Source organism: Barbus barbus (assembly GCF_936440315.1).
Source record: "Barbus barbus genome assembly, chromosome: 3".
NCBI classification, from domain to species: domain Eukaryota; kingdom Metazoa; phylum Chordata; class Actinopteri; order Cypriniformes; family Cyprinidae; genus Barbus; species Barbus barbus.
Genome location: NC_136731.1, coordinates 13,644,605 through 13,658,396, shown reverse-complemented (window position 1 = coordinate 13,658,396; position 13,792 = coordinate 13,644,605). Strand labels below are relative to the sequence as shown.

Here is a 13,792-nt window from a genome sequence, read left to right as displayed (position 1 = left end):
CCGTCTGTTCTCACTCCAGTGGTCTTGATACTTCGTTTGGACAGGAATTTTTCACAAGGGAGTGAATATTTGCACCTAGGTGTAAATAACACTGGCTGCATAGCATAGCTGTTTGCATGACAATAGTTTCCTGGAGCCGGACAAAGTTATGATGAAATGTAAATTGGTTTAGTTTGAATTGAGATTTTGACATTTTGTGAGATTGTGACTTTTGACAATTACTGAAAAGCTATAATGAATAACATGTTACCTCTTGCACTTATTGAGACGTTGACGTGTTTTAAGGGTCCGGAGGTGGCTTCTACCAGTGGTCTAGAGGAGTGCAGATCCGGGCCAACCTGGATTTGCTGATGGACTGGATTCAGAGCACTGGCATGGGAGATTTGGCTGCTGACTTCTTCCAGAGACTCTCCTCTGCTGTCAATCTGCTCGCAACTCCCAAGGAGACCCTACTGCAGGTCAGAAACCCTTTGAACTGCTTCACACATGCTTACACAGATACAAACACTAAGTATTTATAGATGTATTGCACTAGAGATGTGCCTTTATTCTGTAATTCTGCTGCCATGCTCATATACTCATACACAATAAAATGCTCTTATACCAAAAAAACCAACACTAACAGCAGAACAAAATGCCATAATAATAACAGACTGATTTACCGGTTGATAAATTAAACAATATTTGTACATTTTGTAAATGGATATTTTGCAGACAGTATTGAAGCCTTTACGTTTTTAAGACCATTAAGATTAATAATGCATCCTAATGAGAAGATTGATTGATTGATTGATTGATTGATTTCGTAATGAGAATTGTGCTTCATTGCATTCAAATGCATTGTGTTTCATTTTCTGTAAGCAAAATATAATTTCCTTAATTTTGGGTCAAATTTTGATTTGAACTATTTTAGGTGAACCTACCCAATATGTAGTTTCCTATTGTCATGGATAACCTGGAAATTTCATGGAATTTTTTTATATTTTTTTTCAGATATGGAGAATTCATGAAATTAGTCAAATTTTAAACACCATGGAAAGTAATATAGAGAATATAAATTGGCTACACTTATGAAATGGCTACACTATTTCTTTAATTTTATGGCAAATTTTGATGTGGACTATTTGAGGTGAACCTAGCCAGTATGTTGTTTCCTATTATCGTGTTTTTTTATTATTATTTAATTTATATAGAAGTCATGAAATTAGTAAAAATCTTTATATAGTGAAAAAAAAAGTTTATATAGTGATATGGGTAACAATTTATAATAAGGTCCTATATTAGGTGACATTCCTGCATTAACATTGAATAATAATGATCAATTCATTTGTTACAGTTGTTATTAATCTTTTTAAATATATGTTTTAATAAAAATACAGCTGTTCATTGTTAGTTTGGTAGCTCAGGTCCATTAAATAATATTAACAGATACAATTGTTTATTTTAATATAATAATTTGAATGTATTAGTGAACGTCTTTAATGTAGTAGTTACCTAATGTCATCAAATGGAACCATATTGTAAAGTGTTGCATCATTTTTTGTTGTTAAACTCTGAAATGGTCCATCAGTTAGATTTTGCTCTTTTAAGTAAAATTGCTTGCAAGCCATAGCTTTGAGAGAAAATTGTTCTTGAATTGCTTTTAATGAGTTAGTCAAAACAGTTCACAAATCCATCTGAATGATTCATTAGTGAATCAGTCCAAAAAAATAAAAAACAAATAATTTCCCATATTAGGAAATGCATTGGTCATAAAGTGTGGGAACACTGGGTATCGATGACTGCCAAAAGAAACTGTGTATTGTACTTGCTTGGTGTGTCAAAAATGGTGCTGATGCATTCCTATATTGTCTGTTCAGCTTCCTTTTGACGAACATCTTGTTCTAGTTTCACTGAACTGTGAATGAATAAGGCAGCTCTTTAGTTGCAATGAAGAATGAATTTGGGTTTGAAAGCAAGGTGTGTTGGAGGTTATAATCTGGGTTTGACTGCTGAATTGACAGGTTGTGAGTATCAGTTATCCTAATAAAGCCCTTTATTGGTCATCAAGCAGCCACTAGGACTATAAAAATGACGTGATGTTTCAAGAAACGCTAAGCAAACCTGTTTCCCAAGCCAACAGCATTGCCTGAGGTATCAGGTTAATTCAATAAAACCGCATGATGGCATCAATCGCATGACAAAGGTCATATCTACATCTTGAGTCATGCAGTTTTTCAGTACATCACATAAATAAAACCTAGTTGAGCTTGTCAGAACATGCCGATGGATTCATCTGTGAATGGTCTGTCATGTAATCCTAAATAATATGCATTATTCAGTTAAGTCATCAAAGTTGAATCACTTTGTAATTCATAATGTAGACGGAGCGCCGCAAGCAGGAGAGACTTTAGTACCTGGATGAACAGGAAATAGAAGAACTCAAAACAGCTGTTTGTCTGGTCCTAAACCTGTTAACTTCCTTCAGAAACCATTGTTTACTCTTTTGTGCATAAGGAAATTAGTTTCTCTTGTAGCTTATCATACCATAAAACAAAGGCACAATAACAGAGGACAGTACAAAGTTTACAGCGTGCCACCCAAACACATCCTGTACCGTGGGGGGTTTACAGGTCTCGTGAAGCGGCTCACAGCAGTTGAGAGTCTGACTGTCGTTTGACTGGTGAACTTTGACCTTTAAAGCTCTTTAGCTGTCAAAGTGTCACACAGCAGACGTGAGAGCTGGATTACAGCTCTGGGTGGGAGGGGCTAGCATGATCTCACTGTCTTGAATGAGATGAGTTTACTTTAAACACACTCCAAACAAACACATACGTGACTCACTCTCACATGACCGCTCTGTTTATGTGTTCTGCATTCTGCCGTCAACCATAAATGCACTTTGAACAGTTTGAAGTATGTTTTTCAAAAACATTTCAGTCCTAATTGGATTAAAGGCGTTTCTAATCCACCAAACACAGTTGAGTCTGCCTTTTCTGAAACAGTATGCTTTAATTTATTGGGTGTTTTCTGTATCTGTCTAAAGCTGCTTTTTCATTATCTCTGACAAACCACAGAAAATATATTTATTTCCAGTGGAAAGTAAATCAGGAGCTGCGTGAACAGGAGATCTGCTCATACAGTATGCATATTGCAAGATTTTCAGATTTGATTCGAGGTGAATTTAAATATTTGAACTTTTGTGGCTAGACTGTGCAAGTGTTTCCTAACCAAAGCTATGAGCGCGAGGTGAAAACTGCCATTATTTTTCCACTTAATGTTACTTTTTAGATACTATTTCCATAATGGGTGATGGAATAGTAATGTCCAAAATAATATCCATGTATGTAAATGTAATTTTTCACCGTGAGTATATGTGAATTTTAACGTCGAATTGAGCAATGTTTCACACATTTCTACAAACCGACAATCGGTAATTTAAACAGATTGTGTTCTGGCCAAGGATTAGTTTACCAAGGATTTTGCATGCCATGAATTTAACAGTTGTAAATAGCTGCGTTTCCATTAGCCTTCAAATTGAAAATACGCCTAATGGAAACGCGTCAATTTCACAAAAACGGCCATACATCACAAAAATGTTTTTATGCTCGCATGAGGTGTTTTTTTTTCAGGCAATTCGAAAAATGAATAGTTCGCAAAACTACAATGGAAACATTTTTTTCCACATTTTCAGGTCACATGGAGTACGTAAAAAGTCGTATGATGCTTCAACATACTATAACCTTATAAGAAACACATCATACGTGGCTGATCTCAAGTATACAGGGCTTTCTTTGCCATTAATATTTAGATAACATTAATATTTACACTGCATTGCGGCTCCGGCATGGCCACCAGAACTGATAGTCAAGGCCGCTCTAGTCAATGCTCGTGTTAATACCAGTCGTGCCATGGTATGTTTCAGAAGCATCTCCTGTAATGGAAACGCAACTAATGTGAAAGGGTATTTTGCCTAGCAACACCTTATCAACCAAACAGACAGCCTTAGTAACCATCTAGTACTTAGCAGCCATATGGCAATACCTTAGCACTTTCCTAGGAACACAACACTCTACTACTTAGAACATTTTAGCAACACCCTGGCAATTGCCTAAGAAAGTTCTAGCAACAGTCTAGCACACCCTGACAACTACTCAGAACACTCCAGCAATCGCTAAATCTATCTCACTCTTAATGCTGTATAGATCTTAAACTACTTAAAATGCACAAGGGTGATTTAACCTTCAGACTTCTAGGTTTTTTAAAGCTATTTTAAAGATTTCGACAACTCTAGCCAACATTAAAATTTGTCTTGAAGAATTGTGCCATTCTAGCTAATAATATTAGCACATGTAGCACTTGTCGAGACAAATGAGACCGCATATGTCTGTCAGTATCATCCAGTGTGCAATTACTGAATGTTAACTTCTTCTATCCTGTCAACAAACAATGGTTGCATGTCACAGTTACTAGGAGACTGGTTTTTAAGGTTCCACCCATGGCGTGAGGTCACAGTTTGTGGTTTGTAAAACAACCATTTCTGCACATAGTTTCAGATGTCTTTTCGCCTTTTCCATCCATCTATTCTGGGACAGCCATTCGGACTCTTCAGCCCAGACCGTTGCTTGTGGGTATTCATAGCAAAGAAAAATCACAAAATGACTTCTCCTTAATGTCTCAGTTATTTATTTTAGACAGCAATGAGGTCAAATGAAAAGCAATTATAGACATTTTCTTAAAAAAAAAAACCTCCAGCAAATGTGCCACTCAACAGTGTCTTAAACTGCCCTCAGGTTTGTCAAGTCTGCAAACAAAATCAGAAATCTTAAATATTTCTCATCAGATTTATCCAAGATGATCTGAGCAGCTATCCACGTGCATTATCTATTGTCTCATTTGTGTCTATGTTTAAGGAAGCTCACAAGGAACTACTGAAACAAACTTGATACACCCAACATCTAGACCTGTTGTACTTATGGGATTGGGTTCTAGTATATCCTTTTCATATTCCAGTTATACTCCAAAATTGTTTCACATCATCAAAACGGGTACATTTATCCAGACCTGGCTTCATTAAATATTTATCATTTTTCTAATGCAATGGTTCAAAGCAACAACACAACTGTTTTGACTTTAGTCTGTCTCGTGGCTTTTCCAGACTAATGTGACACCACCCATCACGTGTTTGAGGCTTTTCTCAAAAATGTCTATGCATCAGCTAAAACTACATTCACCCCAGTTCATTACTTAGATTTATGTAATTGGTAAATGCAATTAAGCAATTATCTGTAAAATTTACATTCATCATTTAAAAGATTGTCTTACATATTTTAAATACAATAGTGTTTTTGTTTTTGCACAAGACATGTGAACTTTATTCTTCATTCAAATTAAACTGAACGAAGCACTGAAATATATAAACAAAAATATCTTTAATAAAGATGAACTCTGAGCTGAATTAAACTAAGCTGTAACTTTAACCATGTGCCACACATATCCTGTCAGCTTCGGCAGAGGTCTGTTGTGCTGGCGAGTTTGTACAATCTTCATTCCCAGCCACTGTTTCCTAAATTTTGTGAAGAGACTGGTTTAATTACATACAAGTACTGGATGTTGTTTTGTTCTGGATTCAAAATGACACAGAGGAAAACACTACCCTGTTATTAAGATCGACTATTCTTAAGACACCACTGAAGGAGAATGAAAACAAATGTGGAGTGTTGTTTGGTGAGCTGTCCTTTAAGTGTTTTGGCTGTATTTCCTTTGTGGTATTTTAAATATGTTTTGTTTATTCGAGAATAGAATTTGCTTGTCAATTCAAGGCATATATCATTATAAACTATTTTATTTTTTATCAAAAATACAAGAAACTAGTTTGTCCACCCTATTATTCTCATTATTGCATAGAAATGAACTGAGACTACATGATATTTGACCAGAGTTACATTTCTCTGTTTGTTTTACTTGAACTTAGTGCTGCTTTTGTCAATATAGAACACAACAATATTCCATATTGTGTTAACATTTCTAAACAGGCACTAGCCTATTTTAGATTCTACAAGTTAATTTGTGTAAACTTAACTGTGTAAAATATGGTGCTCCGATGCTAAAGAAGGGTATTCCACAAGGTCCAGTCTTAGGTCCTTTGGTTTTTCCCTTGTACATACTTCCTTTAGGTGCTATTATTAGAAAACTTGCCATTTAATTGTTATGCAGACTATACACATCTTTCATCTAAATTGATCTGTGTGATCTGTGAATGTTTGCAACAACTGATGTGATGACAGGTTTGATCCAACACTTGCAATACTTTTGTCCTGTATAGAGTTAACTGTGCTGAGAAATTTGTGCATGGAGTGGTTTGAAATTGCCGTTATTCACTGAGCTCAGTACAGTTTGTCCCAAAAACTAGTTTTATGTGGGAATTTTTGACCCAATCACAACCAGGTCCCTTTCAGATTAATCCTTCTATGCATCTGTATGTGTGTTTACAGGCATCATGGTGCACTCTGAGAGCTGAGTTTGTTCATCTTAACCCTGCACAGCTGCATCACATGCTGAGAGAGTACAACACAGCTCGGATGTGCCCTCCGTGCTGGACGCCATCTCCAGAGGATTCAGCAGCTGCCCTCAATACCTGTGAGCCCAAATATGAGCACACACACACACACACACACTTCGTTTTGTAATTGAATTATACAATTTCCAATATTTAACCATTGTCATTTCCAAAATCTCTCATACCAACAGCCTTATTTTATAAGATAAGGCTTAAGTGATGTCTTGAATGCTTTTCTTTAACTCACTGAGATTCTCTGTTCCTCTGCCTGACAACAAAAATGTTTTCTCTTAGCTAATATCCTGGAAAGTTTCGACAACCATCCTCCTCTAATCCTGCCCAGCAGCATTTTTAATCTGGAGCTGGGAAATCCCATCACAGAGCCAGGGCTGTTCACTCCTCTCCGGCATCTGCAGGAGTTTATCCAGTCTCTCCCAGACAGCCAGACACAGTCTGATTATCAGCCTTCACAGGTAAACCTCCTCCATGCTGTTAACTCCCTACAGATGCCACAGAAAATGCAATGGTTTAAAACTGGTTTAACAGTAGATTTCGGAATGTTGGCCTGTAGTTTAGAAATAAGCAATTTTCAACTAAAGTCAGTATAGTTATTCTGATATAGTTATAAACCTACCCTAGATTTCTTAACAGTGTTGCTTAAATGATTGCCATTTAATTTGAAAAATGATAAACACATCAGACTCCAACAACTAGCTGTTTTACACTGAAGACAATAGAATTGCATCTTCCTTGATTCGTTCTGTTTTCTTTCACTTACAACAAAACTGAGCATTGCCTAAATTTCTTAATTACTTTCCCTGAGAATCAGACTTTTTAACGTACAACATCTAGTCATAATTTTCATTAATAGTTTTAGAATCTCTTACTCTTGCTTTGAACAAAACCAAACAATATTTAAATCTTAATATCTTAATAGAACCTAACTGACCATCATTTAAATCTCTTAATAAAACAGAACTGACCAATATTACATACCAATAACACAATATAGCCAGATCTAAATCTGGAGGACCCCTCATATAATTGTTACGTAGTGTCATATTGCCCAGCCCTAAAACTTGCTCTATGTTAAAGCACTACTGCATTAATTAACAACATGACTTTCTGTAAAGCTGCTTTGAAACATTGTGTATCTTGAAAAGTGTTATATAAAAAAATTAATTGATTTGAAATATAGTGTGTCAATTGTTTTTGACATTTCGGATGCATTCAGGGCTCCTGCAGTAACTTGACTGAAGAAACAAAATCTGAACCAATCACCTGCCAAGACTCAGAGGAGAAGGATCAGCACCATCTCAGCTTGACACCTCCTCAGTTTCGGGGGTCTCACAGTAACCTGAGCTCGTGTGAAGCTGTCCTGACCCAGAAACTCAAGTGCCTGGAGCTCCAAAACAGCCTGTCAGGAAATACAGACCTGGGCTACCACAAGAGTCTGGCCCTCGACCCCTCCTGCCTGCTGACGCCTCCCAACACCCCTCAGAGTCTTGAGCAAGTTGAGCTTGAAGCCAGTCTGCTGGAGGGGGCGGCACAGCAGACAGCACGCCAGCACAGGAAAGGTAACATCACTTCACCATGACCCAGCAGAGGCTAAAACACATGCTGAACTGCCTCTCTCCACCAAAAACCTTTCCAGTTACAAGGATTATGAACAAAAAAAGGGAAAATACAAGGTTTCTTGCATTTGCAAGTAGTTTTACAAAGATTTAAACCTACTTGAGCATTAGTACTATTCATCTTCTGTTTGTTTGTCAGCTGTACTCTTAGAAATATCTCAGATGTTTTCATCCCATAGCGTGCTGATTTCAAAGGCAGGGTGTATTGTTTTTGGAGGCGTGTGGGAAGTGCTGGTGTTGATGTGGAGTTGGGTTTGTGTGCTCTGGCTGCACAAGGAAACCAGCCCCCTCTTCTCTCCAGAATGCTCTCCCACATGTAATATATTTATAAAATGAGCAATGTTCAGGTGAGGTCACTGAACAACTTTAAGAGTGAGTCTTTGGAACTGGTGTTAACTTTGTAACAGGTTAATATTCTGAACTGGCATTCCTGAGCACTTTATTTCTTCCGTAGAAGTACTAAAAGAATCATTAAGCAATCAAAATTATGCCTCAGCCTAAATATGACTGCCAAGATCAGATAAATCATAGAGCTTCTGAAGCACTTTGAAACATATTGTAGAGATATTTGTCGGGAAAACAATAATAACTCTTGCCGTTTCATCAATGACGAGAAATTATTTCCATGATGAAATCATAAAAATATCATAAATTTTTACAGCATTGGAAAGTAATAAACAGGAAGCTTCGTGATCTAAAGCAAAATATGCAAATAGTAAATAGGTCCAGTGGTGATAATACCATGCTAATGGATTATTGCCATATTCATATGCCGTGGTTTTTACATGGTACTTCTGAGAATACCCTGGGATGCCCTGTTTTGTTTTTCAGTCTTTGTTTTTGGATGGAAGAATTTGTATTAGGACACAATGGGAAAAGAGTTAGACTTCAACTTTATATATAGTTGCACCACTTTATTTTAAGGTGTCCTTGTTACACGTTACATGTACTTACTATTATTAATAACAATGAATTACATGCAAACCAAGTTACAGTAACCCAATCGTAATCCTAACATATAGTAAGTACATGTAGTTAATTAATATTACTCAGTACCTAAATGTATAATTACACTGTAACAAGGACACATAAAAATTCAGGGAAAAAAGACTTGAAACAAACTTGAAAAAAAAAAAATATTGGCATGTTTTTTAACCATGGTAAAATAGTGAATTTATTTACACGTTGGCACACACCCTTGAGTGACTTTTTTTGCATTTATAAAACAGTAGCAAAAACAATACGAAAAATGATGCCAATATTCAGTATGACTGCAATTTAAAGCTAAAAAAAAGCATAACTAGGCATAGTTCATCCAAAAATGAAAGTTCATAATTTCTTCACCCTGTCGTTTCAAACCCATAAGACTGTTCATTTTCAAAACACAAGTTTAAGGTAGTTTTAATGAAACCCGAGAGATTTCTGTCCCTCCACTGAAATTCCATTCCACCAAAGCAGTCAAGCCCCAAAAAGGTCATAAAGGCATCATAAAAAGCAATCCATTTGACTCCAGTGGTTGAATCCCAATTTTATGAAGCAACATAGAAACTTCTTTCCTAAATTATCTTGACTTTATCTGATGCACATTCACAAGAAACGATGACGCATGTGTGTCGTTTTGACATAAGAGTGGACGTTTTGACTGTTTATGCCGCCAAGCAAATTGGCAGCTTCAAACAATGGCTTCAAACGCAGTTCAGTCAGAATGTAGAGCTGAAACTGTTATAAAATAAAGTACAGTATGAACTAAAATCATTTCTATGCTCAGACGTACAGTAATATGGACATTTGTAAGTTTACATATACAGTCAAACCAAAACTTACTCAGAACTCAAGAGTTAAACTGTATCAGAACAAATTCATCTTGGTAATGTCAGATAACTTTGATAGAAAGGTATGCAATAAAACATGGTCAGGTCAAAGTGTCAAATTAAATTTTTGGTCCCAAATGTTTTATCAGTTTTGCTGGTAGTCCACTGTACAAATAATTTTGGGGTATAATATGTCACAGTTTACTTTATTTTGCTATCCTCACTTACATAAATGAACTATAGTGTCCTGCACCCACTAGTAAGAAACAAATCATCTGTCTGAATAATTTTTGGTTTGACTGTAGATAAAGAGTGGTAGAGCCCTACATGTGGCATCCTGTTCCCATTGGTTTCCCGCCTCCTCCTTCTAAAGACTAGTGTGGATTTTCCTTATCAAAGGAACTGTTTCGACCACACTGGTTTTGGTCACTAAATCATCCCGCTTTTTTGGTTGTGGCACAAATCCTATAATCTGGTTCAGGAATTACAGAGAGGTGGTGATGTCAGGAGAAAAAAGATCAGTGGATAAAGCATCATGGGGATTTACAGTTGGCTTGCTGGCTGGAATCTTAATTGGGAAAAGCATTGTTCAGGATGCTGGCCGGGTGGCCGAGCATAGGAGGAAAACCCTGTGTTTCCACCAACCCAGAGCAGAAGATCTTTATGGGAACATGAAAAGACATCATAAAGTCAGGGTTCATACTTATGTATCATGTGCAATATGAAGAATTGACTGATGTTTATAACAAACCAAACCTGCTGTGAAAATCGACATATGTCAGTTGACTTTTTTTTTTTTTTCAATTCGGATTTCATTTTGACTGTCAGGAAATAATCACAGTTATAATAATCTTGACAATCCTGGAAACAAATTTCATGTTCTTCATGCAAAATATACTTTCTTATTTTTTTCTTCTGAATATGAGGTGATGTATGATCTGGAAATTCAGTGGCATTTGGTTTGTTTGTGCTTCTGAACTAGTGAAGTTTCTGAGCTGATAATGAATTGTTTGATTTTGTTTTCTCATTAGAAAACGGCATCACAGGAAACCAAAGAACAGAGGAGGATGAGGATGATAGAGATGAAGTGTTCACCGTAGAGCTGATGAGAGGACCTCATGGTCTTGGGCTGGCGCTGGCAGATGGAATGGTGAGACTAATCTTTTTTCTTTTCTATTTATCATTCTGTACTTGTGTACTTGTCTCTCGCCCTTGTGCTAGTGTACATGGGTCTCCTAGACTATGTACTTAATGGCATACTACCCTACTGCTCTTACTCTTTCTATGATATATAGTATGTAGACTGTGCACAGTATGTACATTTTTATGGAATAACTGCATGATGGCTGATGCAGATTAATGGAAATGAGAATTTAGCAGGGAAATTTACCTGGATATGTTTTTGTTTGACACAAACATTCTCTCCATTTACTGGAGAAGGCATTTGAAGCAAAAGGCCCTTCTAATAAGCAGATTACATTGTCTTTTATGGTTGTTCCTTCATTGTGATTATGCTGTTGAAATTACCGTTTTAAATATAGAAGGATGGTACTTCATATCCATTTCTTTGTGTAATGACACTGCTGTGTAGAAAACAGTCAAATGAAAACTGTAATGCAATTTGAGCACTTGCTGCACAACATCTCAACAGCTACGAAACTAGGCCACTCAACAGCTGTTATGACTAAAAATAATCAGGGCAACACTAGCTCTGTACACTTAAGTACATGCAGACTTTGTTCCAAAACCTACCTTGCAGAATACAGCCTACATACAGTCGTGGTCAGAATTATTGGCACCCTTGGTAAATGTGATCAAAGAAAGCTGTGAAAATTGATCTGCGTTGTTAATCCTTTTGATCTTTTATTTGAAAAATTCACAAAAATCTAACCTTTCATTGGATAATAAGAATTTAAAATGGGGGGGAAATAGCATTATGAAATAAATGTTTTTCTCAAATACACATTGGCCACAATTAACGGCACCCTTTTATTCAATACTTTTTGAAACCACCATTTGCCAGTTTAACAGCTCTAAATTTTCTCCTATAATGCCTGATGAGGTTAGAGAACACCTGACAAGAGATCAGAGACCATTCCTTCATCCAGAGTCTCTCCAGATCCTTCAGATTCACAGCTCCATGACTGTGCTTCTTTTCTTCAGTTCACATCACTCATTTTCTACAGGGTTCAGGTCAGAGGACTGGAATGGCCATAGCAGAAGCTTAGTTTTGTGCCCAGTGACCCATTTTTGTGTTGTTTTTGAGGTTTGTGTTTGGATTATTGTCCAGTTGGAAGATCCAAACATGGCCATTGAAGCTGACCATAGAAGCCAGTCCCATTTGAAGTTCCAGTCGTGTCTGATAACTGAATATGCTGGAGTTTGTTTTTGGATGAGCTAGGAGATTTTTTTGTGAAACCCTCCCAAACAACATGTGGTGATGTAGGTGCTGTTTGACCATTTGTTTTAAGGTTTTCTGACCCAGAGGCTCAACTATTTTCTGCAGTTCTCCAGCTGTGGTCCTTGGAGAGTCTTTCTCATCCTCACCGCGAATTAGGACGATATAAACACACGTCCTCTTCCTGGCAGTTTCGTAACATTTTATGTTGATTGGAAATTCTTAATTATCGCCCTGATGGTGGAAATGGGAATTTTGCTCTATGGGAACACTGATCTAGCTCTTTTCTTAAAGCCACTTCACTAATTTGTGAAGCTCAATTATCTTTTGCTGCACATCAGAAATATATTCTTGTTTTTTCTCATTGTGATGGATGATTAAGGGAATTTGGGCTTTGTTTTCCCTCCTATTTATATTTCTGTGAAACAGGAAGCCATGGCTGGATAATTTCATGTTCATAATCACCCTGGATTGCTCAAAATTGTGAATATGAATGGGAGTATACTTCAGAGATATTTTACTCATAAGAATTTCTAGGGGTACCAATAATTGTGTCCAATGTGTATTTGAGAAAAACATTTATTTCATAATGAGATTTTCCCCCATTTCCAATTGTTTTAGTTCAATGAAAGGTTAGATTTAAAAAAATAAATAAAAGATCACTAGGATTAATAATGCAGGTTTATTTTCAGAGCCTTCTATGATCATATTTACCAAGGGTCCCAATAATTCTGACCACGACTGTGGACAGCATCTTAACCTTTGAAGGGATACTTCGCCCAAAAATGTAAATTCTGTCATTTCATGTCATGTCATCCAGACCTTCGTTCAGCTGAGAGAATTCTGTTCCTCCACTGAAGATCCATTCACCCAAAAAGTTCATAAAGACATTGCAAAAGTAATCCATATGAGTCAAGCAGTTTAATCCAAGTCTTCTGAAGAGACTCTTTATATGAGCTTCATATGGTTACACACTCATATTTGATAAAGTGGGCCTATTTTATTGAATTATATGTATAATACACAGCATGTTCAGACTAGGTTTATTGACTGAATTTGTCACAGTGTGTTATGGGATTGTCTTCTCTGCAAAGGACACATAATGCTACCTTAGACTTTGGCTAAATGTGTTGCTACCTTAGATTTGGTTTTGGCCAAAGATGATGTGGGCGATGGCATAATCTTGTAGTTTTTAAAGCCTTCACATCAGAAGTGATGCCCTAGAATGCTGCCTACGTAAGGAGCTCATTAGCTTTTGGAACAGAGCCATAGTCTCTTAGGGCTGCTTTGTTCTTTTCTTTGGAGAGTTTGGCTCTGTAAATGACTTGCTATTGCTGACTTAGGTGTTAGCTATGAGGTTCATGTGAGGGGGGTAGTTTTACGAGAAGCTGCTCAGTAGGGGATGAATGGG

The 13,792-nt window shown here is 36.8% G+C and overlaps 1 protein-coding gene across 1 annotated transcript in view; it reads left to right on the top strand.

The window, feature by feature from the left end:
- The window catches only part of LOC306847046 (ras-associating and dilute domain-containing protein-like), a 36,765-nt gene that overhangs the window by 20,844 nt on the left and 2,129 nt on the right, over positions 1-13,792 (top strand). The window contains exons 10-14 of the mRNA XM_079380785.1: positions 286-458; positions 6,474-6,618; positions 6,833-7,011; positions 7,773-8,115; positions 11,015-11,133. Coding sequence (XP_079236911.1) covers positions 286-458; positions 6,474-6,618; positions 6,833-7,011; positions 7,773-8,115; positions 11,015-11,133 — 959 coding nt within the window. The remainder of the gene's footprint in view (positions 1-285; positions 459-6,473; positions 6,619-6,832; positions 7,012-7,772; positions 8,116-11,014; positions 11,134-13,792) is intronic.